This window comes from Macaca fascicularis, chromosome 7 (assembly GCF_037993035.2).
Source record: "Macaca fascicularis isolate 582-1 chromosome 7, T2T-MFA8v1.1".
Lineage (NCBI taxonomy): Eukaryota > Metazoa > Chordata > Mammalia > Primates > Cercopithecidae > Macaca > Macaca fascicularis.
The window spans coordinates 149,290,060-149,318,045 of NC_088381.1; the positions used below are offsets into that span (position 1 = coordinate 149,290,060).

At 41.4% G+C, this 27,986-nt stretch overlaps 1 protein-coding gene and 1 pseudogene across 8 annotated transcripts in view; both read right to left on the minus strand.

Annotated features, from left to right (window-relative positions):
- The window catches only part of STON2 (stonin 2), a 175,635-nt gene that overhangs the window by 61,218 nt on the left and 86,431 nt on the right, over positions 1–27,986 (minus strand). For 4 of the 8 annotated variants that reach the window (XM_015454066.4, XM_005561953.5, XM_065549173.2 and 1 more), the window contains one exon: positions 3,135–3,305. The exons of the other annotated variants lie outside the window; for them this stretch is intronic. In XM_015454066.4, the coding sequence (XP_015309552.3) occupies positions 3,135–3,305 (171 nt within the window). The remainder of the gene's footprint in view (positions 1–3,134; positions 3,306–27,986) is intronic. 8 annotated transcript variants of the gene reach the window in all.
- LOC135972029 (small ribosomal subunit protein eS24 pseudogene) lies at positions 11,180–12,233 on the minus strand (annotated as a pseudogene).

Consider the following 27,986-nt stretch of genomic DNA (forward strand, 5'->3'; position numbering starts at 1 on the left):
GATAACACACAAGACCAGCAAATAACCCCAAGGAGCAGGAAACTGGAGCTCCTTGAAGACTACAGGCTGATGCTAATTAGATTTTATTCACCAGCTGTTTTCTAGGCCCTCTTCACTCTACCGCCCTTCTTTACTTACCCTTGCCAGACTGTGATCACTTAGAAAATGCACTCACATTGCAGGGCCTGAATCCACAACTATTTTCCCTGATCCAAGCTCCAAGATGCATGCAGCCTGTCTAGGATGTCGCAGCAGTTATTCTAGCATCTCTACAGCTAAGGTGCTGCTTTCTATTTTTCAGAAAAATCACCATGACCTTCTGGATAGCTCCACTCAAATTCTTTAAATGTTTACGTGTGGGCCAGGCATGGTGGCTCATGCCTGGCCACCATGCACTTTGGGAGGCCAAGGCAAAAGGATCACTTGAGCCCAGGAGTTCAAGACCAGCCTAGGCAACAAAATGAGAGCCTGTTTCTACTTTAAAAAAAAAAAAAAAGAATTCCAGAAACCAGGAAACACAGGATGGTAGAGTGGTGGCCACAGCTGGGTATTGTCTGAAGGCTTTTTGGAGGTGATTCAGCAACTGGTAAGGAGAAAGTACATGTTGCTTAAAGGCAAGGCTATCTCAAGTCCATAGTTAGGTGCCTCTTTATAGATACAGTCTTCAATCTGCTTGGTAGGATCGCTGCTTAAAGGACTAAGCAACAGGAGTAGATGAAAAACACAATGAAATAAAAAGAAATGCTAAATTCACCATACGGTTGCCTTGAAAAGCCAAATTCAAGCAGATATTGCATTCAAAGTGCTTCATGAAGAAACTCCAGGAAGTTCTAAAAACATACCAAACAGGCCATGAATGGGAGTGTATGACAGAAGCACCTGAATGTGTTCAGAGTTCTGAGCTAAGGATTCTGGGAGCAACCAACCCAAAGATCCATTCCTTATCCATGAGGAACATCTGAAGCCCCCATCCCATCCCATGGAACCTGGACCATACAGCGGATCAAGGCCTTTTGATTTGGGTCAAATGAAGGTTGCCAGGTGGAGGTTAGGGGGAGGGGGTTAAGTGAAAATGCTATATAAACTGCATGTTTTTGCTTTTCGTAAGTGGTTGTGGTTTTCCTGTTCAGCCTGCTGCAACTGGACCGTCCCTCTACGTAAGTCACCCCTAATAAAAACCTGTCATGTTTGCTGGCCCTGGGTCTCTTCTTCCACCTCTTGAATTGGTGCCATCCCTACTGAAGTTAACAGGGGCCTGGCACTACATGGAGGAAATGTTGCCAACACTCTTCTAACCTGTATTCTATTCCTGAGCACTGATTCTGGGAGAGAAGCACGTTTGAGGTGGTGATGGTTTTGTACCGTAACGTGTAGTATCCAATGTACAAATGCCTATGAGAGTCAGGATGGCTATCAGTGCCGTTAACTGCATGGGCGACTTAGAGTGGCTTGTTTGTTTTTTAATCATAACTGAAAAGTCATAAATTGGAACCAGCAGTCTCTAGGCAAAATCATCATCATGGCTCCGACCCCCCACTTCTTGCTCACTTGGCCTCCAAATAAGTGGCATTCTTGGATTGTCTTCTAATGAGCTGGCTGATGGGGCTGCAAGCAATCTATGCTTTCGATTAATCAGCCAAGGGGAAACTAGAGCCGCAAAAAAAACAAACTCCTGGCATTATCACCACAGGAACACTGGGCATGACAATGATGAAGTATTGCTGATTTACCTCCAGCAAAAGACACACTGCACTTTCCTGGAACTTAGAAGAGGGGCATTCACCCTAAGAGAGAACTTTTCACCCTACCTGTGACCCTCCCCACTCATACCCTCACTCACAGCCGACTTCATAGACTTCTTACATGCCAGAAAGTTCAGATGTGCCATCTTGGTACACTGTGTTTCAGGGTGATTCGCTGCAGCTCTAGAAACCTAGACATGTTAAGCATAGGCTGCTCCGTACAGGGAATCCTGAAGTTGCCTGCACAGAGTTGCCTAAAACAAACCTGTGCTGCATATTCAGAGTCATCTGGCACAGGTCAAACCTTCACAGGTGTCATGGCAGTACCTCTGGTTTGGGCAATTTCTATTGCATTTCCCATACTGCTCTCCTATAAAACCCCTTAGCTCAGCATCCTCACACTCTGATATAAACACGATGTAATTCCTCAAATTAACTTTACATGTAGCCTCGTCTTTCCTACATTTTTATGAATATCTTGCCAGGTATTAAGTTTGGGCTAGGCCAGGAACCAGAGGCAGCAACTTTATTCCTTCACATGTCAGTGCAATCAACGGCTTGTGTTTAGAATAAATATTTGAGACACAGAAGCCTGTTAACAATACAGCGCTTGATTACTTTGAATTACTCTCTCACCCACAGCAACTGAGGGAGAGGGCCTTGGCACCAGCTCCCTGCACAAAACCTGCTTCCCAGCCTCCACCATTTGCCTCCCGACCATTCTCTCAAAGAATTCTCGACACACTATACAAAGATCTCAGTTTTCTCCCTTAAATGCCACCCAAATTCCACATTGAACACAGACTTTTTTCTTCCCATAGCAAGACAGATTTAATTCAATACCTTCATGTTCACAAATATTTAATGGGACTTACCTTGTAACTCTTTTCCTCAAACCCCACCTTGCATCGTTCGGTCAACACTTAACTCCTTTAAATAAAGGGCCTTTTTTGTTTGTTTGTTTGAGACAAAACATCATCTTGGTCTATTACAAAGCTATCGTGACACTTCAGCTTCATTTCCATTAGTCAGAGGTGCCTATCTACTAAAATGTCCACAATCCTTCGCACTTTTTCTTCCTCAAAACCTATTTGGTAAGCAATATGGTGTTTTGTTTTGTTTTGTTTTTCTACAGTGCCAAAAGGGTACGCTGTACTAACTAGAGGTAATTAGTAGGTTAAGTTTTCTTCCAAGGCCAGGCTATCGGGTTACAGCTTTCTAATAAACCCTCCTGCGAAAAGACATTTCTTTGTCTTGGGACCACCGAGAACTCACCAAACAAAACACCTTCAATTGTCTCAGAAACTCTGCCATCTAAACACAATCAAAAAGAAAAGCCAACACCAAAGCAAATAAAATGAATGAAGTGGTCCTGCTGCGGGCAGCCCTTACCATTGGGAGCGGAGGCCCCCTCCGGACCCTCGGCGGGGTTCTGGCTCCTCCTGGGCTGGGGTGAGGGTGGTGAGGGGTCCAGGCGGTGGGTGTGGGTGGAGGTATGCTCCGAGCATGCTTGAACAGGACTCACTGCCGTCTGCCTGCCTGTCTGCCACTCGGTCCTCTTGTCTGGGTGGGAAGGGCCAAGATGAAAAAAAAAAATGTGCAGGTTACTCACTGGCCTTCTCGGGCAGGCAGACACACCCAGGAGGAGGGAGAGGCCAGGCGCAGACAGGAGACTCTTCAGAGGCTGAGCCTGAGATCTCCCTTCTGATTTCCTTTTGTGATTACTTCCTGAACTTTAAGCTCAGTCTGCATGGGCATGGGTACTTACAGAGGCAAATAACACTTGGGTAATTAGATTCTAAGGGCTTAATGCAAAGGTTACTTCGAAAGGCAGTGCTTCAGCACACATCCTTTTGCATTTCACTCTGAAATTTGTTTCCTCTGAGTTGGAGTGTTAACACTGGCATAGGAAATGAGAGTGAAGGGTTACTCTGGGGCAGGAGTCTGGAAGAGCCTGGAGCAAGCAAACCTGGATGTGATTTAAACAATGAGTTTCTGGAGTCCCACTTTTAGATTGAATTTTAGAGAAACAGGATTCTCAACAGTCTCCCAGTGCCTATGGACTTTGCCTTGTCCAAGAGGCACATTCCTGAAGTAGGTATCTATAAACCAAGATGTTAGAAATGGATTCACATTGTAAATGCAAGAATTTGTTATTTGATAGTCTGACCTCTGATTAATCCTGAAATGAAGCCTTTCACAAATGGATACTAAGTTGTTGGTTTGGGAGGAAGCATCGGTGTTCATAAACAAAGGCATGGCAGTAATACAGCCTAGCAAGATGGAGCAGAGGGTGAAGGAACAGGTACTTGCCTCAATTAACCCTGAAAATGCACTTCCAAAGGAGGATAACTGTTCCTCTTTCACACGTGAGCACACTGAGACCCAGAGGTTAGGGAACTTGGCTCATGCTGGGCCAGCTAGTGAATGGGAGACCCTGGATTTGGACCCAGGTTTGCCTGAACCCAAGACCTGGTATCCTCCCACCACACAGCCAGGAATGCCTTTCACCACTCCAGCACTCACCCTTCCTCCACCTGCAGCTGACCTAAGGCTAGATACCTTTCCTTAAACTTTTATAACTTTTCCAAAACTGATATGCCATGAAACGTAATTCCGTGGGTTTTTAATAAGTGCAATAAAAGTGGAAAAATGTACTATGTAGGTTTCTCTACTGTCGCTTCTCATCGCCTTTCGTATGCTAATATATACACTGTGACTCTCCAAGTTCGGGACCTACAGTGTGCCACGTTCCCCTTTCCAAAGGGAAGGGATCTTCTGAGTTTGGGAAACAGTATTATAGAGATGTGTTGTTCTTTTCTCCTCTTTTTTTTTTTTGAACTTATAAAACAATTCATTATAAAAAACTTCAAACAGTATATAAGGGCATAAAATAAAAAGTAAAAAATTCTCTGTTATTCTTAACAATCAGTCCCATTCCCTAGAGGTAACCACTGTTAGCAATTTCTTATGTATCTGGTTCAGAAATGTTTATGTATATAAAGCATATATGACTATCCTCTTAAAAACAACATAACTGGGATTAAAGGATACCGTGATGTGTTATTTGGCACTTAAAAAAAAACTTAATGATACGTTTGAGATTTTCCATATCAGCATATAGAATTGCTTGGGCAAGTTAGAGTCAAGAAAAGTAAAAGTTAGGTCTAAAATATTGGATTACCACTTTATAGAAGCGTCCACAACATGGGCCACAGTACGCACAGAGGGGCAAACTGAGAAGGGAGAAAGAAGGGGGACTCACACCCCTTTAAACATGATTACAGTTGAATAGATACTACACGTTTTACTCTATGGGTTTAAAAAAAAAGTGACAGAGAAACGAATTTCTTCCCTCTCCCAGCTCTGACTGTCACCCCAATGTATTAAATGAATAAAGCCTTACCCTCGACAACCCCAGCAATCAGTTGCTACTATTATCCTCATTTTACAGATTGAGAGAGCCATCTCAGAGTATGTACCCAGCACATGAGAAGGGCAAAATAAATGCTTGACATTTTATTAATGAAGCAAACATGACATTGGCCACCCTGATTTTTGCCACACTGTGTTCCTAAAAGCCACACTATAAAGTGGATCCTATTGTCCCTTAGGAACAATGTTGTAATTGCAGGTTGTGTTCCAAGACTTCACGTTGTTTTCCTATAAATTCAAGACATAACAAACTCTTGTAAAAACAGAGATACAACAATAAATCTCATAATCGTGTAAAATAGTAAAATGATGTTCCATGACTCATATTTTGTGAGATTGGCTCATACAACCCCTCCTTTTTACCGATGATGGAAAGAACATCCAGAAGATTGTGTGGATCTTCTCTAAAAGTATATATCTTGTTACACTGTCTCAGTAATGAAACAATTTTAAAATGTGCCCACATTTGACACCTGCATTACACAAGGAACTCCTCATACTCTACAGTGTACATACAAACATGTTGTATCACAAATTTGACACAATATTAATATACAAGTTAGAACAGGCATTACTCATTTAACTAGAAACAGCTGACCCTGCCTGCCTCTTTAGAATTAAAAGGTCATTTGAGGAATGATTTGACTGACTCATTTCTTAGAAAAACTGTCGAGGGATAATGCGAATCAATACTTTCCTATTTTCCCAGTATATTTTTCTGTATAAACCAGAGGCTTTCAACATCATTCCATGGGTTTTATCCCTGCTAACACAGTTGCAGAAGTGTCTTCATAGCTTGAGATATTACTGGGGACCTTAGCTTGATTTGGGATGTAGAGCTTTGACCTGATCCTCCTGTCCTCCTGCCAATTCTTTCTTTTTTATTCCTCCCCACCCATTGTCCTAAGTAAGGAAGCCAACTTGGCAAAACCCCGTCTCTACTAAAAATACAAAAATTAATCAGGCGTGGTGGCATGCGCCTGTAATCCCAGCTACTTGGGAGGCTGAGGCACAAGAATTGCTTGAATCTGAGAGGCGGAGGCTGCAGTCAGCCGAGATTGCACCATTACACTCCAGCCTGAGCAACACAGTGAGACTCCATCTCAGAATAAAATAAAATGTGAATTATAATGATTTAATATTATCCAGTATCCAGACAGTATCAAATTCCTCTAAATATATCAAATATATTTTTTTATACTTTGTTCAAGTCAATACTGCAATTGGTTCATAGGTGTTGCCATTTTATCTAAACATTCTTTTTCCATCTTTATTTTTTCCTTGCAATTTATTTGTTGAAGAACCTGGTTCTTTGCCAGAAAATGTCCCACAATCTACATTTTGATCATGGTATGATTTAACATGTCCCTCTCCCTTTGGAATTTATAGTTAGATTTTAGAAGCTTGATCGCATTTAGATTTGATTTTTGGACAGACTAGCTAGTTGAAAGGCAGTCTTATGTGCTTCCATCAAGAGGCAACTGGCGTTTGATACACCAGCTGGTATTTGTGCACTTAGCAGCCACCGAAAATCAATGGCTTGGTATTATTTCCTAGGGACTGAAAAATGATTTTCTTCCATTTCTTCCTCATTTATTAACTGGGATGCTATTAATACTAAGGTTTATACTTATCTAAAATGAAAGCATAAATTTCCCATTTCTGTTTTGGCCATGATATGTTAGACAGCATATATTTTTTCAACCTACATATTTCATTAAAATCTATTTTACTGAGATTATTTGCTTTAATAAATAACTACTCAGATTTCTGTAAAACAACAACAACTGGAAAACACCATTCAGAAACCTTCAAAGAGTGGTGAAGGACCGGTCCACAGCACACCACTCAAGTTCAAACCTAATTTTGTCACTTGTGAGCTCTAAGACTTAGGTCAAAGCTTTTCATCTTCTCACCCTGTTTTTTTCATCTATAACATGGAGATAATAAAGCCTACATTATAGTTTTTACGAGAATTCATGATAAAGTATGCAAAGAGTATGTTTCAGTGTCTGACAAATAGTAGATACTCAGTAAGTTGTAATCACTACTAGTTTCATCATGGTTTTCCCCCACACCAAGCACAGTGCCTGGCAAACTGCAGCTGCTCAATCAATATCAAGTGAATAACTTCAGGGATGATTGGCTGTACTTTGTCTCAAGCTGATGGTAGCTTTAATAGTTCAAGATACTGGGAATATAGAAGTGAACAAAACAAAATCTCCATTCATGTACTCACATTTAATTGGCTGTAGGAATGGAAAAGGGCATGATTTGCTCCCAGGTTCATTTATCCCAGTCAGCTATTTTGAAAATAAGTACTACTGGTAAGCCACGGTTGAGGAACATTTTACTTCCACTCTTTAAAAACTTCTCTTTTGGGGAAATTCCTGGGAAGAAGGCATCATTACTCAGATATTAAAAATATCTTACCGTATGTTCCCCACATGGGCTTCAGTATACTAAACGTACCTCAGTGCCTTGAACTATATCTACAGAGAGGTAAGAAGACATCAATTTTCTCCAAAGGAAAGATGTACCAGCATTGCTATCACCTTGACTTGGCCTGAGGTGCTTTGAGGGTTCACTCGGTGTACTGAGTTAAACTGTGTCCGTTGAAAAACAGGCTGATGTCTGCTACAGTTTGGATGTTTGTCCTCTCCAAATCTCACACTGAAATTGGATCCCCAGTGCTGAAGGGGGGTGGCTAATGGGGGATGTATGGGTAATGGGGCGGATGCCTCATGAATAGATCAATGCCCTCCAGGGGGCAAGTGAGTTTTCATTCTATTAGTTCCCACCAGAGCTGTCTGTCAAGAAAAGCCCGGCACCTCCCCTCTCACTCTCTCACAGCCTCTCTCACCATGTGACTTTTGCGCATGCCAGCTTCCCTTGTGCTTCCTACCATAAGTGGAAGCAGCCTGAGGCCCTCAACAGATGCAGATGCCAGCACCATGCTTCTTGTACAACCTGAAGAACCATGAGCCAAATATCTTTTTCTTTATAAATTAACACAAAATGGACTATGATGTCCAAGTCCTACTTCCCAGAACCTATGAATGTGACTTCATTTGGAAATAGGGTGTTTACAGACGTAATCAAGTGAAGACGAGGTCATATTGGATTAGGGTGAACCCTAAATCCAGCCACTGGTGTCGTTATAAGAAGAGACATAAAGGCACAGGGGAAAACATCATGGGAAGATGGAGACAGAGACTGGAGTTACACTGCCACAAGCCAAGGAAAGCCAAGGACTGCCAGCAACTAGGAGAAAGCCCACTGGCATGTTGACTTTGGATTTCTAGCCTCCAAGACTGTGAGAGAATACATTTCTGTTGTTTTCAGTCATCCAGTTTGTGGTAATTTGTGACAGCAGCCCTAGGAAACTAAAACATACAGTGAACTCAGACCAAAAGTATGGATCAACCAGCCTACCTACGGCTTAAACCGTTTAGTGGGAAAGACAGAGAAGGGGTGGGGGAAATCCTAGACAGGAGAACCTGAGTCAGCTTTAATTTGTCTTAGACCAGCTGGGCCCACAGCCGACTCTTCAAAGCTGCACAAGTACCAACAGGTAAGCCTGCTTTACCTGAAAATCAGGCGGGCAGAAACCACAGGACTTGTTGGCGCTGATATGTTAGGAATGAAAATGCCCTTTGTAGGGTAAGGGTAATCTTCCTCCACGGGAGGGAGAGGGGGAATATTAACACCATCCCGTGTTGGGGGAGAAGTACTTTATCCTAGATATCCACCTGTCTATCCTGTCGTATCTCAGGGAGGCTCTATGGCCTAATAAAAACATCTGCACACTCTGACGTGGGATGCTCCTTAGCACTCCCCGGTTATTCAACCATGCCAAGCCTCAGCATACCACCACCTCCTCTCGGCACTGTGAGAAGAATTCAATGCAGTAAGGCAGTGGAGAACCTGGCATGTGAGAGGTGCTGGTCTGGCACCCTTTACAAAGCCGTATCTGGATACTTGTGATGGTAAACAGTCGTGGTGACCACTCACAAACACTCCCCTTGTGTACTAGGCACTGAGCTGGACACTGTAGAGACTCAGTTATGGTCTTTGATAAATGAACTGTGTAAGGGCTTTAGGATTTAGAGATGGTGTCTTTTTTCTTTCTTAAAATTTCATTTACATTATGGTAGTGTTTTATAATAAAATGTCTTAAAATTCTGATCTAATATTTTTAAAAAGAAGTGGGAAAAGCTGTCACATATTTATTAAAAATGTATTTTTTACAACATGGCTCAATTGTTCAGCAAGGCACAGCTGAATCTTGCCAAAGCACCAAGAGAGCCAGTGTCCACCCTCAAATTTCCCCTCACCCACACTGCACTCCAACACTGTCAGTAGCACACGATTTAGCACTTAATTGGTGGCTAATTATTGCAGGTGTGCTAGTTTTATTTTCCTAGCTTAGCTCCCTCAGGGCAAAAATTACCTCCTTTCACACCATCTATTAGCACCTACTCAGAAGTCCTGCATGACCAAGGATTAGCTGGCCTTACAGTCAGGACTATGCAATAGACTTCTCTCTACCTTTCTGGAGAACGAGCCATAACAAGCTGCTTAGTGATTAAGTTAGAGAAAGGAATGAAGCAGAAGAGACTATGACTAAGAGCTGTGCTCACATTTGGGGTCTGCTAAATAATTTCCCATTGGTCCACTCTGAAATGGCACCACCAAAACCATGGGGCAAAACATGCAGGTGGTACTCAGCGATCCAGCTATGGGTCAAAAGCACCTGAGAAACCGGTGTATATGTGTGCAGGCTTGTGTGTGCACGTGCAGCGGCATGTGTACATACCTCAAGGCTAAAGCAATTCAAGCTTTTCTCTTCCTGAGATAAAAAACCAGCCTTTCTCAGTGACTGCTAGACTGTATTATTTCTTTATGACTGCCACAGATGCTTTGGGTACTTGCTGGAAGCAAGAAAGAGACTTTAGCCCCATGTGTCTTTGGAAACCGTGGATAGAAGAATTATGCGCCAGACACTGCGCTAACTTCTTTACATTTGTTCTTTTAATTATTCCACTCAGAGGTTCTAGGGGGTTGGACCAACCCCATTTCACTGGCTGGAAAACTGCCTAGAAAAGGCAGAGCCAGGACTGGATCTGATGTGTCAGTGACTCCAGCACAGACTTCTGCATGACCACAGTTCAATACTATTGGGAGGGAGGGGACAGAGCCACGAACCAGTATCAGGCAAAGTGTTGTTAGACCCTAGACATTTTCCTCCCATACCCTCATCCGCTGCCCACCAATAGAAACAATGAACTTTCACTGGAGACCCTCAAATCGCTTCACAAAGAAGGCCTCTAGGCCTAAATCCAGCCATGGATAGAGGGGGGAAAAGAGAGACCCATACTGAAGCCGTTGGACTTGGGTTAAAAGCTGCATTGTCCCTCCTCTCCATGCAGAGCAGCTAATTGAGGTTAGAGCCATAGAAACCAAACAAAAGGCTCTGAGGGGCCCACACATCCTAGCCTAACTGCTGCCAACCACTGTGGGAAGGGCCAGAGGAAGCCCTGCTCGCCCTCATTCCTCAACAGTTTAATGAAGATTTGGTCTGTCATCTTCCCAGGGAACAAACTCCTGCGTGACTGTCTGAGAGAAACTGATTTTTATTCTCAAACAAAACAGTGGATTCTCCTTTAAAGCCAGAAGTCGGCAATAAAATGGTCCATAAACATATTTATGGGGTTATAACCCCCTCAGACTAGGCACTTAGATTTCTCTCCCAGCCCCTGGGCCTGCCAAAACCAAATTCCTGGAGAAGTTCCTGGGCATCATGGCTGGGGAGCGGTGGGAAGGTCGGCAGAGGCTGGGGGCCTCCCTGAGCCGCTGCCACAGATGGGCACTTTTCGGGCCAGATCGTCCATGGTCTCTGAAAGTTATGAGGTTATTCACCCAACACCATCTATCAGCAAATGAGGATATCCAGCTTGCTTTGTACGTTCGGGATGATTCTGAAAAAAGTCACACTTGCATTTCAAAATCTCTAAGATTTTATCACATAAATGACACACAAAAAAGCAAAATTTTTTATGCATCATAAAGCAAGGATTACCTTTGAGCCGGCAAAGAAAAACCCAACCATTTTCTTTTTAGACTTATTTTACTTCTACTCTTTAAAAACCTCTCTTTGGGGGATAGAAATTCCTGGGAAGAAGGCATCATTACTCAGATATTAAAAATATCTTACCGTATGTTCCCCATGTGGGCTTGAGTATACTAAACCTACCTCAATGCCTTGAACTTACTGTCATCTACAACTTTTTGCCATTTCCATAGAATTAAATTGACAAGCAGACTATGTGGGACTGAGGACTTTAGCACTTTTCAAACAGGGAAGAAGTTGTCATATGATAAAAAAGGTTAGATTTGTTCTTTATGGATTCAAGACATTGTCATAATAACTATAATAATTACAATAATAATAATAAATTGTTGGAAGAGCTGACATCTATCCATTAAGCATATTTATTATATCGGTCATTATTTTAAGAGCTTTTTTTTTCCACATGAAAGTTTTTAGTTTATTAACCTTCCTGTGAAAAATCCACAATGGCCACAGATAACATCATTGCAATGCCTTTACCCCTTCAGCTGTGATCCAGTCTCCAGCTCACTGCTAGACACTTCATTTCTTTTTGGCAACACCAACATTGGCCTTTGCAGTCCCCCTGACTTTCCTCATTCTGTTCTTGTGTTCCTCTCGTTGCTTTCTTGAGGTCTTTCTCTTCTCATACAGACCATGTCTTGCAAAGCCATGTTTGGATTCATATTTCTTTGCACAATCCAAGAAATCATAAATCATGCCAAAGAAAGTTGTCTTGCCACCACCAAAATGAGTTCTGAATCCAGGTATAAAGATGACATCCAGTGTGGTCTTGTACATTTTGGCTAGTTTTTCCCGAATTTCTGTCTTAGGTACGGTACTGTTGCCTTCCCGGGGTGAAGGACATCAATGACCATTTGTTTCCTCTGAAGTCATCGGTTGGTCATGAACTTTCTAGTTCAGATAGTTACCATGTCATTCATGATGGCAGTCTATCCTCAGACAGTCAGGGAGTCTACTCTAAGAGCTTTAAATACATTTTTTTTTCTTTCAATCTTTTCAACAACCCTATGAAATCATTACTGTTATGGCTCTAATTTTGCTGATGAAGAAAACAAAGCTCGGAAAAGTTAAGTGTTTAGTACTGACTTAAACGGCTAGTAAGTAGGGAAGCCAGTATTCCAATCAGGCAGTTTGTTGCCACAGGACTAGTTGTTAACCGTAACATTGCATGAACATGGAATGAGCTTCCTCTCTAGAGAGCAAGTCCTTTAAGATGAGAGGCAGCCACTATGGTACAAGAACTTGAGCTTCACTTGGGATATTGGCAAGTTACCCCATCATGTCCCTGGTGACGCCGAGTTCATATTCCATTATATTAAGCTACTTGGTATCAACATGATTTTCTAGTTTTGAATAGTTCTATAGTTGTATTTTTCATTTGTGTCAGGAAGTTAGTGTGCCATTTAAGAAGCAGAAGGGAGATCAGCTTGTCATGGCAGGTGGCATTCAGATTTCTAAGGAAAACATTTAGATTTGTACACCTGTTCGGAAACCGCCTCTATTTCTTCGCAGAGGCAGGTGGTTAAATACATGCCCTTACCAAGGTTTCTGCTCTAAAGCCAAGAGGCTCATCCCTGAGGCAGATGCTACACAGCACCTGCAGCTTGCCCTACTCTTAAGCAAACCCAATGAGAATGGATGTCAGGTTCAAGCATGGCAATAAGGCCAGAAGCGATTCTGATGCTGAAAGGCCAGGTAGGATTCCATTAAACCAGCCTTCTCTAAGTCACTGGGCCACCTCCAGGGCACTGGCAATTGGCCAGATCTAATACCCACCTCCGCTCTGCCAGAAGTGAGATGCAAGAAGCACCTATAAAGAAGTGAAATATTAGATTTGTGGAAAGACTGTTCATTTTGTCTCCCTCAACTACTTTTTCCCTTTGCTTCATTTACTATTAGGATACAATTCAATTTCCATCACATACAATGGAGCTTACTTACAACACAAAGGAAGTGGGTAATGTATTTGGTTCATCATCCAGCCTTGAATCATTAAGAGGAAAGCTTGACCAATCTTCTAGAACCTCTAAAACAGTGACAGCAAACCCCTTTTATTATTCTGAGGGCAAAGAACTAGAATTCTAGGCCTCACGCAAGCTCTTCATATCTTTCTCTCTTTCTACTTCCAGTTCCTCTTAGCCAACTGTCTCCAAAATGCCCTTTCTGGGCACGTGGAAAGAAAGAGGGACATGTCCTTTTGTAGGGTATGAAGCACATTGGCTGTTGTTACTTCTCCAAGTGAAGCTGAGCAGAAAACTACTGGCAAGTCTAAGGCAGAAATAGGGCAGAAAGAAGACTGGAAAACAGCAAGACAAGGAAAGAGAAATGTCCTATCATAGTCTGGTGTGTAATAACAGGGAGCTGGCTGCTCTTTGGACCAATGACTTGCTACCAATTTTATTTATTTAGCAACAGAGTCTCATCACCCAGGCTGGAGTGCAGTGGTGTGATTTCGATTCACTGCAACCTGCATCTCCCAGGCTCAAGCAATCCTCCCACCTCAGCCTCCCAAGTAGCTGAGACTACAGCCACATACCACCACGCCTGGCTAATTTTTTGATGTTCTTGTTGTTGTTATTATTGTTGTTTTTTGGGTGGAGACAGGGTTTTGCCATATTGCCCAGGCTGGTCTCAAACTCCTGGGCTCAAGTGATCTGCCTGCTTCAGCCTCCCAAAATGCTGGAATCACAGGTGTGAACCACCACACCTGGCCTACCAATTTTAAACATAAGAATTGGCACTAAAAACGGTGACCCATTCTTTATATAAAGACTGGCCAGTGACAGTCTCAAAGACACTATTCGAGAATTAACTCTGTGGTAATGGCAAGAAAAGAAAAAAAAAATGAGAAAGAACTAGAAGAAAGAAGAAAAGGTAGAGAGAAGGAGTCTCAATGTATCTTAATCATGACCCTTTCAAAAACAACCAAGTATATCCTTCCCCACCACAAACACTTCCTGTCATTTCCATCTAATGGAATGTGCAGGGATGGTCTGAAGAGATGCATTCAACAATAAAGGAAGCTGCCGGGTAAGAATATCCAGGCTGTCACCTCTCAAGAGTCATCGTTTTTCTTTTGGTTCTGGGGACACAGCTGGACTGTCAGATATGCTGCCACAGGAAAAGGCATGCACCTACAAGGGAGACAGAGGAAAGGGCTGAAGGGAGAGACAAAGACGGAAGCTGAGAGAAGACCCAGATTTCAGAGTATCTCTATGGGTTCTATAAGTTTAATAAATAATATTCTTGGATTTACTATGGAGTCAGTCCTGCCAAAACCTACACTTGGACTTGAAACCTAATTGAAGAAAAGTCATTCAAAAATACCAAAATGAGTGAAAGCACGACCAAAAAAAATTATTTTAAGAGTAAGAATTAATGGAGCATATTTAGGAGAGAGAGAATTTAGGAAGGGGAGAGAGAGAGAGACAGCTATACACACAATATTAAGAGGTGATAGAAGTGGACCCTGCTGGTCTGTGGAAAAATGTGGAAGGATGACAGCTCAACATGGCATGAAAGTCACCATGGGGAAAGGAGACTATCCCAGTCCTTCCAAGGTTGAGGGAATTAGGGCCACAAGGAGAAGAAGGGAAGTCAGGAGACTTTAAGGAATTATATGGAGCACAAAGTACAGGTAGAAAAGGTAGGACTATCTCCTCACCATCAACAAGGATTTGAAGGATACAAGATGGCTCAGGATTGAGTGAGTGAATGAATTAGTGGGTGAATGAATGAAAGCCAAAGATGCTGGGCAGAGAGGCTTTAACCTCAGATGAGTGATCAGCAGGAGCAGGGATGAGGATGACCATGGGTAGAAAAGAGGGTGGGAGCTACAGCAGTGACAGGAAAGGAGGTAGCTGTTGGGGAAGTTGCAGAACTTTTCCAAGGTTCTTAGTCTTAGTCCCAAGGTTCTAACTGTAATAATAAATTTGAGGATGTGAAAATCACTGTGAGCTTTAGAGAAGACAATGTATACGAAAGTGTCTGGCAGTGCCTGGGAAATGGTGGGTGCTCAGCAACCTCGGATTAAAACAGAAGTCAAGTCACATGGACCCTGGGAAATGTGCTCTTCACTATTGACCTCTGTGTTTCAATCAAATATTTACTGTATACTATTATGGGTAACATGTGGGAAGTGATCTAATAATGAATCAGATATTGATATTGCTCTTACCCTCCGGGCACATCTGATACAGATTACAGTGTAATGTGGTAGTAAATTCACCTGTTCAGCAGATAATTATTGAGCATCTAGTATGTGCCAGGCACCAGTGATACGCCAAGGACAACAGAAAGTCTCTGTGCACATCGAGTTCATGTGGGCGCAAAGGACAATCCAAATCAGACAAATCATTTCAAGTGGGGTTAACTGCAATGGAGAAAGACAAAGGAGAGTAAAGAGGTAGAGAAGAAAGAGGGCACAGGAGACCCTATTTTACTCATGGGATGGTTGGGGAAGACCTGTAGGAGGAGGTGACAATTGAGCAGAGACATGAACGAAGTGAGGGAGTGAGCCGTACGAAGATCTTGAAGAACGACCTTCCAGACAGAGGGAACAGCAAGAGAAAAAGCCTAAGACAACAGAAAGTATGAACATGAGAATGCAGGAAGTGGTGACTGACATAGTGCAGCTGCTGAGATAGCAAAGAAGTCAGTCTTACTTTGTGGTGTCGCTTTATGTATATGGGGGTGTCACATTATGATATAATAGGAAATATAAATTAGGTACAGTGGTATGTGCCTGCAATCCCAGCTATTAGGGAGGCTGAGGTGAGAGGATCACTTGAGCCTAGGAGTTCAAGAACAGTCTGGGCAATATGGTGAGACTCCATCATAAATAAAAAAAGAAAATAAGATTTAAAAAAAGAAGATAAAAAGAAAAAGAAAAATATGTTTGGTTTCTACCCCAGGTTCCTAAGACAGAACTCCTAAATCTCTTGTAGATACAGGTGACAGGAGAATCTTCTGTTCTAATACTTGGTTGTTGACCCCGATTCTTGACACAGACATCTTAAGTTCCCTGGAATTTCTTGGGTGAAAGGAGCACCTTTTGTCCTAATGAGGCAACCCTTGGTGGACTTTTGAACAATGTCAGGATAGGAGCTGGTTGCCGGGGGAACCAACCATGTGATTAAAGGATTGGAACTTACAGCCTCCTCCCCAACCTAGGAAGGGGAGACGAGTTGAAGGTTGTGTTGATCCCCGATCAATGGCAAATGATGGAATCAATCACGCCTATATAATAAAGCCTCCACAGAAAACCAAAAGGACAGGGTTCAGGGAGCTTCCAGGTAGGTGGACACACGTGAGTGTCAGAGAGGGTGTGGACGCTCTTTCCACATGTCTTGCTCTGCGTGTCTCTTCTGTCTGGCTGTTATCCTTTAAATAAATAACCAGTAAATATAAGTACAGTGTTTCTCTGAGTTCTGCGAGCTGCTCTAGCAAATTAAATTTAAAGAGGGAGTCATCAGAATCCCAGATGTATAGCTGAAGCAACTGGTATCTTAAGAGAGGGATAGTCTGTGGACTGAGTCCTCAACCTGTAGGGTCTGACACTATGTCCCGGTAGATAGTGTCAGAATTGAGTTAAATTATAGAGCATTTCACTGGTGTCTGCTGGAGAACTGGTTGTTAGCAGGAAGCAATCCTCACATATTTTGGTGACCAGAGGTGAAACATTCTGTTTTGAGGTTAAGAGTGAGAGAAACACTTTGGTTTTTTCGATCCTTAATGGGAGGTATAAGGAATCAAGGAAAACTTCCCGGAGGTGCTGCCAATTGAGCTGAACCTGGACAGAAATGCAGCATTTGGTTCCACAGCAAAGGAACACTGAAAACCAAGGCCCAAAGGAGGAAAGCAAAGAGTGTGTGTAGGGAGCAAAGAAGAGTTTGGTTTGGATGAAGAGGACATTTGATAGAGGGAAGTGGTGGCCAATCAGGCAGGAAAAGTGGAGGGAAGTAAGAAAGGGCAGGAGGAAAGAAAGGGCAGGAGGAAAGAAAGGGTAGAAGGAAAGGAAACCTTAATTTTTGAAAATGTATTATCTACTAGGCACCTAGTTAGGTTCTTTGTCTTATTTCATTTAATAAACACAGCTACCCTAAAACATCCCCATTGTAATAGATGGCAAACTGAGGCTAGGAAAGGTTAAACCCCGGAGTGAGTTATGGATGTCAGCCTAAAGAAGTCAGGGTTTGGCCTGGTGCGGTGGCTTACGCCTATAATCCTAGCACTTTGGGAGGTCAAGGCGGGTGGATCACGAGGTCAGGAGATCAAGACCATCCTGGCTAACACAGTGAAACCCAGTCTCTACCAAAAATACGAAAAAATTAGTCGGGCGTGGTGGCGGGCGCCTGTAGTCCCAGCTACTCGGGAGGCTGAGGCAGAAGAATGGTGTGAACCCAGGAGGCAGAGCTTGCAGTGAGCCGAGATTGAGCCACTGCACTCCAGCCAGGGTGACAGAGCAAGACGCCATCTCAAAAAAAAGTCAGGTTTTAGGCAGGGGAAATCATTGAAGGTTTGTAAATGCAGGAGGGACACAGGCAGAACAGTACTGCTCTGGGATTAACCTGGCACACAAGGTGGATGGCAGCTCAGGGGTAAGTGACCAGCAAAGACAGTGCAGATCTCCAGCCATCACTGTGGGGAAGAACCATCTTATTTCTTTCACATTCCCAAGGCCCTGAGGTACAGTACTAGGTCGATATCAGGTGGCCAGCACTTTTTTAACAGACTACCCAATTTAAAGTTCAGAGCCAAGAACAGCATAGTTCCTGTTCAATCTAATCTTCCTTTTCTTGTGACTAGGGTCATGTACGAGCCAAAGAAGGCCAGGCTAAATTTTTAGCTTTTTCAGACTGTAAGGTAAAGTATCAAGAAGCAGTCACTTACTTGCTCCTCAAACACTAAAAAGTTGCATTTGATTTTTTAAAAAATAAAATAAAACAGAGCATTCCGCTGTAACACTATGATGGAATACTACCCATCGAAAGAAAATAATTGATTACTAGTACACATAACAATATAGATGACTCTCAAAATAAGCTGAGTAAAAGAAGCCAGGCAAATCAGAGAACCTACTGTATGATTCCATGTACACAAAATTCTTGCAAATGCAAACTAATTTGTAGTGACAGAAAGCAAAGTAGTGGGTGCTTAGGGGTGGGGTGGGGGACAGAGAGAGAGGAAGTGATTATAAATGCACACGAGGAACTATTGGGGTTGGTGGATACGTTCATTATCTTGATTATGGTGATGACTTCACAGGTGGGTACATGTGTCAAAACTCATCAAACTCCACTCTTGAAAGCTGGAGAAAAACACAATGGCTCTATAGATCTTAAATAGGGCCCCTAAAATCAGGGGAGACAAGCATTAAAGATTTCCTCAGCTTTTGGGACAGAGATGTCTTGTGAATATTTGTGTTCTTTCAGGACGCAGAGCTGGACCACATTTTCCAGCCCCGCTGGCAGTAAGCTGTGGCCAGGCCCTGAGTTCTGGCCAATAGATTGTGCACTTCCACGTTCCACCCACCACCTAGATGACTCTGAGGACACAGAGTAGCCTGGGTTCCTGAACTCTGGAGCACGGCACACGGACACCAACTCGCACTAACGGTTGCTTGAATGAAAAATGAACTATACTGAGTCACTGAAATCTTGGTTTTTTACAGCAGTTAGCCTCCTGGATAAGGACATTATATAAATAATCTACATACTATTAATATATATCAACATATAATATATAGAATATTATATAACATATTAATCACTAATGGAATATTTTACATAATACATGTTAATATATTAATAATTGGTATATTAATATTCTGAATACTAATATTAATACCAGTAGAACAGTGGGCAAATCATTGAAACTTAATAAGTCCTAGTCTCATCCTCTGTAAAAAGGAACGGCATTTTTCTGCTTACCTCACAGGCTGTAATAAAGGATGAATAAAATCATGTATGTGAAAGCTTTTTGAAAACAGATGTACTTTTCACATACAAGATAATGATCATAACTGCTATTACAAATGTCTGTATCTGATATCCTCAGGCCAAGTTCACAGTTTCACTTCCAGTGAGCACCAGATGACTTTTGTTCCAAGTCAGAAAGACCTCACTCTTAGCTCCAGCAACTCCCTTCTACTTTATATGACCTGAAAAGCATTCACCAGGACGGTGCTTGTTGACACAAGAAGGGAGAGGGTTTGGTGGATATGTTTAATTGTAAATTCATAGATAAGGGATACATTTTGCAAACTAAAAATAAGATCAGCTATGCTTCTTGCTTTATATTTCCTCATTTTATAAGTTTTTGTTTTGTTTTGTTTCCAAAAGTCTGGCCCCGAATCCTATTTCTGGGAGGTCACAAGGGAAGCAAGGCAAGACGGATGTATTGCTAACCTAAATCATCACTGCTGGAAAAAGGGCCTCAAAGTGCATTTGAACACTAGCAATTGAGAAGGCACAATGGGAGCAAGGGGGCGTGTATGGGGCACATACCCACTCACCCAGAGCTCCAATTAACTCCTGGGATTCCTTCCAGACTCTTCTAGATAGTGCTAGTCCACCTACTATAACAAAAGTTCTGCCAATACTATACTTTAAACAGGTGAAGTTTTCCATGAATGTCACTTTTTCCTTTTGGAATCCATAACCCTAAACTAAACTATGCCACAGTTACAGATTATCTCAGAATCTTCATGTCGTAACATTACAAAGATTTATTTTTCCCATTTATACCCATCAAGGGTCAGCTGCAGCTCTGTTCCTCATCTTGATTCCAGGGCTCAGGCTGAAAGAACAGATCCTGTCTACAGCATCTGACTCATCCCTGGCATTCACAGGTACTGATCTAGGAGTTCAGATGCTGGCTCACATAATACATGTCTAAGCATTTAAAAGTATAAACCACGCTAGACTGTTAAAGTATGTGTTATACTCCTTGACCAATATTATGTTCATAACAACCCAGAAAGCCATAATGGAGTTTTTTTTTTTTTTTTTGGAGACGGAGTTTCACTCTTGTTGCCCAGACTGCAGTGCAATGGCACGATCTCGGCTCACTGCAACCTCCGCCTCCCAGGTTCAAGTGATTCTCCTGCCTTAGCCTCCTGAGTAGCTGGGATTGCAGGCACCCACAACCACGCCCAGCTAATTTTTATATTTTTAGTAGAGATGGGCTTTCGCCATGTTGGCCAGGCTGGTCTAGAGCGCCTGACCTCAAGTGATCCACCCACCTCAGCCTCCCAAAGCGCTGGGATTACAGGAGTGAGCGACTGCGCCCATCCCATGATGGACTTTTGATTTCTGACTCCTTGGAGCTCCACACAGAAATGTCACAGTGCAGGGCAAGGTAGCCCCTGGCCTGGGGTCTGCTCCCTTCCCTTTCCCTGCTCCCCGCACTGCTCCAGGCTGCACTGTGAAGGCCCTGTGTGCTGTGTGGGGCCCTCCTGATCAAGACATCTGAGCTCTACTCCCGGTCCCCATAAGTCTAGGGGTACACAAGAGCAGCTTGGTCCACGCTTACGTACACAGATCTTGGAAGAGGCCATAGAAGAGAGTCAGGGGCTGTCAAGGTAGAGGATCCTGGAGTCCTGGGTACATGAACCACGGTCTAGAAGGTGGGGCATGGGGACAAGTGAAGCCAGAGAGCACCAGAACAGAGTCCAAGCCAGGATCTGAGGGGCAACCTGTGAGCAATAATGAGTGGTTTTGACAGAGGAAAAAGAGTGGTGGTGGAAGCACGGAGAAATCTGCACTGGAAATGTCACTTCCACCTGCTTTCCACTGGCCCCAACACAAGTCAAGTGGCAATGCCCATGTCAGTGAGGCAGGAGAGCCATCCTGTTATAAGTGGGGACTACATCCCAGGAAGGGTAGGGCATGCTTCCTCCAGGAATATCATCTTCTTTCCTTAGATACCAGTACCGAGGGTTTAGGAGAAAACACATACGTTGAAAATAAAGGTTAACAGCTCACAACAGGTAGCTTTCTAAATGTGGTGAAATGACACAGTGCCTTGCAAATAGTAGACACTGAGGGAAACGGGGAGAACTGGATTGAAATATGCCAAAGTGGAAAATGCCCCCCAATCCCAGCATCCTCTGTGGGAAAAGGACAATAATTTGGCAAAAGAGAAAGCAGTAAGTCTCCTGGGATACATTCTGGATCAAACTAATAATGTGTTGCTTACGGCAACCAATTTGTATAAACAAATCAGTCCTGGGGAGGAGGAGAGGGGAGGCAACTCATACAAGTAAATCTGGCAGCATCTCCCTTCTCCCACCCTACCCTCCCTCCCATCTCTTCTCACGAAAGCTTTTCTTCCTGATTCCAGTTCTGCAGCAAAATGCCATAGACACAAGCATTTCACAAAGCATGTCGGGTTAGCCCACCCTTCAGTCAATGAGAACTGAAAGAATAAAAGAAACCGCATTTATGAAAACTAGCCAAGGATATCAAATGAAACTTTTTCTAGTTAGATGTAGCTGTTTTTCCACAACTTTAAAAATATTTCTTCCCATTCGCTAAGTCTTAGCTTTAAAATATAAGGAATTCTGAAAAGTACATTATATTGTTATACTCATAAAAGCTACTCCTTGTCATATTCCAGGCATTTTATGTACCTGGTCTCACTTAAACTTCAGAACAAAACTGCAGTTCAATATTGTCATCATTATTATTATTTCCATTCTACAGTTGAGGAAACTAAAGGCTACTAAGGTTAAATGATTTGCCCAATATCACAGAGCAGGGAAGTGTTACAGCTGATGTTTAACCCTGGTCTGTCAAACTCTGAACACTACGGCTTTCCATTATACTATACCTACGTCCTGTAAAGAATAAGGAACTAGCATTATGCTGGTGAGAAATTAACCACTAGCTCATGGCTCTTTCATACCGAAAAGACAGAAATATTTGAAAGACTATCCCTCCCCAAAGCAAACAAGCCAGCTCCTAGCCCCTGAGCAAATAGGCCAGCCTCTAAACATATCTGTCATAAAAGACATTTAAAAATAGTCCCAGTAATATATGTAATTTTATTTCTAAATAGAAATATTTTCATTCTATTTTTTTCTGATTTTTTACAGTAATGTATGCTTATAAATAATTCAAATTATATAGAAATAAATGCAGTAAGGAATAAAAGTCCTATATCCTCTAGATAACCACTATTAGCAGTTTGGGATCTACTCTATCAAACTTTTTCCTAGATATTTAGAAATATACATATACACACACACTAATATAGCAAAATTAAATAGAGGCCCATATAGCAAAATGATTACACATTCTATTCTGTAACCTACCTTTTCAATTAACAATGTAATTGGGCTACTTTCCATGACTGCGTAGTATTCCACTGTATGTATGTAACATACGTTATTTGATATTTGGTTAGATATCTGGGCTTTGTTTTTGCTAATATAAACACTGCAGTACTGTACACACAGCCACATGTCTAATTATTTCCTTGGGATAAACTAACAGTTAAAGAATATGACATTTAAACTGACACTGACTCCAAGAATGCCCTCCAGAAAGGTCTTCCCACAATTCTCACATGCAAATTCCCAATTCTCCACTCACTACTAGATATTTTCAAGCATTTTAACTTTACCAAGTCAACAGACATTATCGTTTAATCCACACAGCTGATTATTGGGATTAAATGATATTTTTCATACCATTTCTTTGGAGTTTTTCTTTTACGAACTAATGTAGTATTGACTTTTGAATTGGCGTGTAAGCCAATGAGAGCAGTGGGATAAACTAACCCCTTGGTGAACCACCAAGTCATTCTGTAGGTAAGCAGGTGAAAAGGCTGATTGAGCATAAACAACTCTTATTATTAAGAGTTAATTATAAGCATAAACAACTCTTTCCTCATTACATCTGTGGAAAGTAAGCTATAAATGCTGGATCCAAAATCCAGCTCCTATAGCTTGTGGCAATGCATATAATGGCTCCAGAAATACTACACAGGTTGGGCTTACAGTATCAAATTGGTTTTCTTGGGAAGGGTTGGGAGGAAACTTCTGAATTGTAGTTACATAGTATTGTGGGCTGAATTGTGTCCCACACAATACATGTTGAATTCCTGGCCCTGGTACCTTAGAATTGTGACTGTATCATACAGAGGTATTTAAGATGAAATGAAGTCATTGTGGTGGGCCCTAATCCAATATGACTGTCTTTACAAGAAGAGGACTTTAGGATACAGGCACCACAAAGGGGAGACCACATGAAGATACAGGGAGAAAACTGGCCGTCTCCCAGCCAAGGAGCGGGAGACTTCCAGGCACAGAATTGTGATAAAATATATTTCTGTAATCCTAGCACTTTGGGAACCTGAGGTAGGAGGATGGCTTGGGCCCAGGAGTTCGAGACCAGCCTGGGTAACATGGTGAAACCCTCCTGGGTAACATGGGTGAAACCCTGTCTCTAGAAAAAATACACAAAAATTAGCTGAGCATGGTGGCACATCCCTGTAGTCCCCAGCTACATGGGAGGCTGAGATGGGAGGATGGTTTGAGCCCACAAGGCAGAGGTTGCAGTGAACCAAGATCGTGCTCCTGCACTCTAGCCTGGGCAACAGAGCCAGAATTTGTCTCAAAAAAAAACCCAAAAAAACATTCTGTTGTTTAAGCCACTTAGTCTGTGGTACTTTGTTATGGCAGCCCTAGGAGACTAATACATATAGGACTCCACACAAGCCTAAGGAAAAGTCAACTATCAATTTCACAGAAGAAAAGACCAATGAGCATCCTTGGTACTGCCACTGGAAAGGGCTGACATCTTGTTGATAGCCCTGTTTGAAACACTTGTCTGAGTTTCCCGATGCATCACAAAGTGGTGATGTGATTTGTTCTTGAGTCTCATGGCAGATGTGCTCAGCAGCAGTAAGTTCTATCAAAGAAAGCTGCTCTTTTCCAGTAGCTCAGTCTCCAGAACTTTTTATGATGTTTCGTCCCTTTGACCCAATGTAAAGTTGTGAAGTCATTCTCTCCTTTGAAGCTAATATGAAAAATTAACTCTCATTTTTGGGGAAAACTTATCTTAGTATCACATTGAAGAGGAGCTTTTTTTCCAGAACCTGAGTAATTTGAGAATAGAAGGAAGAGGTACCCCTGAGGCAGTGAGGTGGGTGCAAATGGATCTCTAATATGAAGAAGAATGTCAGCACAACTTCGATGAGAAGATGGGCTACAGGTCACTATAAAAGAGACCTCAAGGAATTACAAAGACCCAGGCCTTTCCCCAAAGGACTTTGGGATCAGAGAAAAAGATGTATGATCTAAAACACATTAGCCTAGACATTAGGACGCAGGCACCACAAGGGAGGCAAGAGACTTTCTATAGCCACATCTCATTACAGTGTCAAATTTGTTGTTAAGAAAATAAGAAGTGGATTTAAACTGCACTTCAGACCAAGTGAACCTAACATATATTTACAGAACATTTATCTAACAGCTGCAGAATACAAATTATTCTCATCAGCACATGTAACATTCTCCAGGACAGACCATATGTTAGACCACAAAACAAGTTCAACACATTTTTAAAAACTAAAATCATATCGAGTATCTTCTCAGACTACAGTGGAATGAAACTAGAAATAAATAATAAGAGAAACATTGGAAACAAAGCAAATACATGGAAATTAGACATGCTCCTAAACAACCATGGGGTCAACAAGAAATTTAAGAAGGAAATGAAAACATTTGTTGAAACAAATTGAAATGGAAACACAACACACTAAAACCTATGGACTAAAAGCAGTGCTAAGAGGGAAACAATAATAAACATATACATCAAAAAATTAGAAGATTTCAAATAAACAACTTAATGCATCTCAAGGAACTAGAAAAACAAGAACAAACCAAACTCAAAATTGGGTATAGGAAAGAAATAAGAAAAGATTAGAGCATAGCTAAACAAAATAGAACCAAAAAATAAAACAAACAAACAAAAAGAATCAACAAAACAAAGCTGGTTTTTTGAAAAGATAAAGAAAATTGATAAACCTTTAGCTAGATTAACCAAGGGAAAGGAGAGAAGTCCCCAATAAACAAAATCTGAAATGAAAAAGGATACATTAAAACCAATAACACACAAATAAAGAGGATCATCAGAGATTATTATGAACATCTATATGTAAACAAATTAGAAAACCTAGAGAAAATAGATAAATTCCTGGACACACATAAAACCTACCAATATTGAACAAGGAAGAAATAGAAAATCTGAATAGACCAACAACAAGTAATGAAATTGAATCAGCAACAACAAGTCTCTTAACAAAGAAAAACCCAGGGCCAGATTGCTTTACACTGAATTCTACCAAACTTATAAAGAAGAACTAACATCAATTCTTCTCAAACTATTACAAAAAATTGAAGAGTAGAGAATTCTTCCTAACTCATTTTATAAGGCCTGCATTATCCTGATACCAAACTGGACAAGAAGACTGTAAAACACACACACACACACACACACACACACACACACACACACACACACAAACTACAGGCCAGTACCCCTGATGAACATAGATGCAAAGATTCTCAACAAAAAACTAGCAAACTGAATCCAAAAACACTAAAAAAGTGAGACCCCCCCCCCATCTCTATAAAATACAAAAACATCCTGGGCATGGTGGCACATGCCTGTAGTTCCAGCTACTTTGGAGGCTGAGGCAGGAGGATTGCTTGAACCCAGGAGTTTGAAACTGTAGTAAGCTATGATCGTGCCATTGCAACAACAGAGTGGGACCCTGTCTCTTAAAAAAAAAAAAAAAAAGATAATAAAGTAAGAGTAATCCCAGGGATTCAAGGACGGTTCAACATGTGCAAATCAACAAAGATGATACATCACATCCACAGAATGAAGAAAAAAACATAAAATCATCTCAATAGGTAAAGAAAGAGCATTTGGTAAAATTCAACATTCCTTGATGATAAAAACTCTCAACAAATAAGGCATAGTATGAACAGCTCTCAACATAATAAAGGCCATATGTGACAAACCCACAGCTAAGAATGAAGAAAAGCAGAAAGCCTTTCCTGTAAGAACTGGAACAAGACAAAAATGCCCACTTTCACCACTCCTATTCATCATAGTACTGGAAGTCCTAGCCAGAGTAATCAGGCAAGAGAAAGACATAAAAAGCATCCAAATTTGAAAAGAGGAAATAAATTGTTCCTCTTTACAGATGATATGATCTTATATAGAAAAACTTTAAAACTCCACTGAAAAACTCTGAGAACTAATAAATTGGGCAAATTGGCAGGATACAAAATCAACATACAAAAGTCAGTAGCATTTCTACACACCAATAATGAACTAGCTAAGAAAGAAATAAAGCAATCCTATTTACAATAACTATAAAATTAATCCCAGGAATAAATGTAACCAAAGAGGTAAAAGACTTCTACAAGGAAAACTACAAACCATTAATTAAAGAAATTGAAGAGGACACCAAAAAAATCGAAAGACATCCCATGCGTATGGATCAGAATAACTAACATTGTTAAAATGACCATACTACCCAAAGTAATCTATAGAGTCAATGTAATTCCTATCAAAACGCCAATGACATTCTTCTCAAAATTAGAAAAAAACAATCCTAAAATTCGTATGAATCCACAAAGGAGCTCTAATATCCAAAGTGATACTGAGCAAAAAGAATCATCTGAAGGTATCATACTACCTTAACTTCAAAATATTCTTCAAAGTTATAGTAACTAAACAGCATGGTAATGGTATAAAAACAGACCCATAAGGCCAATGGAAAGAGCGAAGAAATAAACCCATATATTTACAGCCAGCTAATTTTCAACAAAGGTGTTAAGAACATACACTGGGGAAAGGACACCTTCTTCAATAAATTGTGCTGTGAAAAGTGGATATCTACATGCAGAAGAATGAAACTAGATCCCTATCTCTATCCATATAATCAACTCAAAATAAATTAGACTTAAACCTAACACCCGAAACTACAAAATGACTAGAAAAAAAGGTAGCAGAAACACTCCAGGGCATTGGTCTGGGCAAAGATTTTATAGCTAAGACCTCAAAAGCATAGGCAACAAAAACAAAAATAGACAAATGGGACTATGTCAAACTAAAAAGCTCGTGCACAGTAAAGGAAATAATAATAGTGCAAAGCGTCAACCTATTGAATGGGAAAAAACATTTTCAAACTATTCATCTGAAAAGGGACTAACATTCAGCATATATAAGGAAATCAAACAACTTAAATGCAGAAAACCAAATTTCCCATTAAAAAGTGGGCAAAGGATCAAACAGACACTTTTCAAAAGAAGACACACAAATGGCCAACAGGCATATGAAAAAAATGCTAAATATCACAAATCATCAGGGAAATGCAAATCAAAGCCACAATGAGACATCTTACCCCCATCAGTATGATATTATCAAGAAGACAAAAGATAACAAATGCTGGTCAGCAAAGTGAGAAAGGGGCAATACTGCTGGTGGGAATGTAAATTAGTACAGCCATTATAGAAAACAATGCGGAGATTTCTCAAAAAGCTAAAAATAGAACTACTATATGATCCAGCAATACCATTACTGGGTATTTATCCAAAGGAAAGGGTACATCAAAGGTGTATCAGCACCCCCATGTTTATTTTATCATTA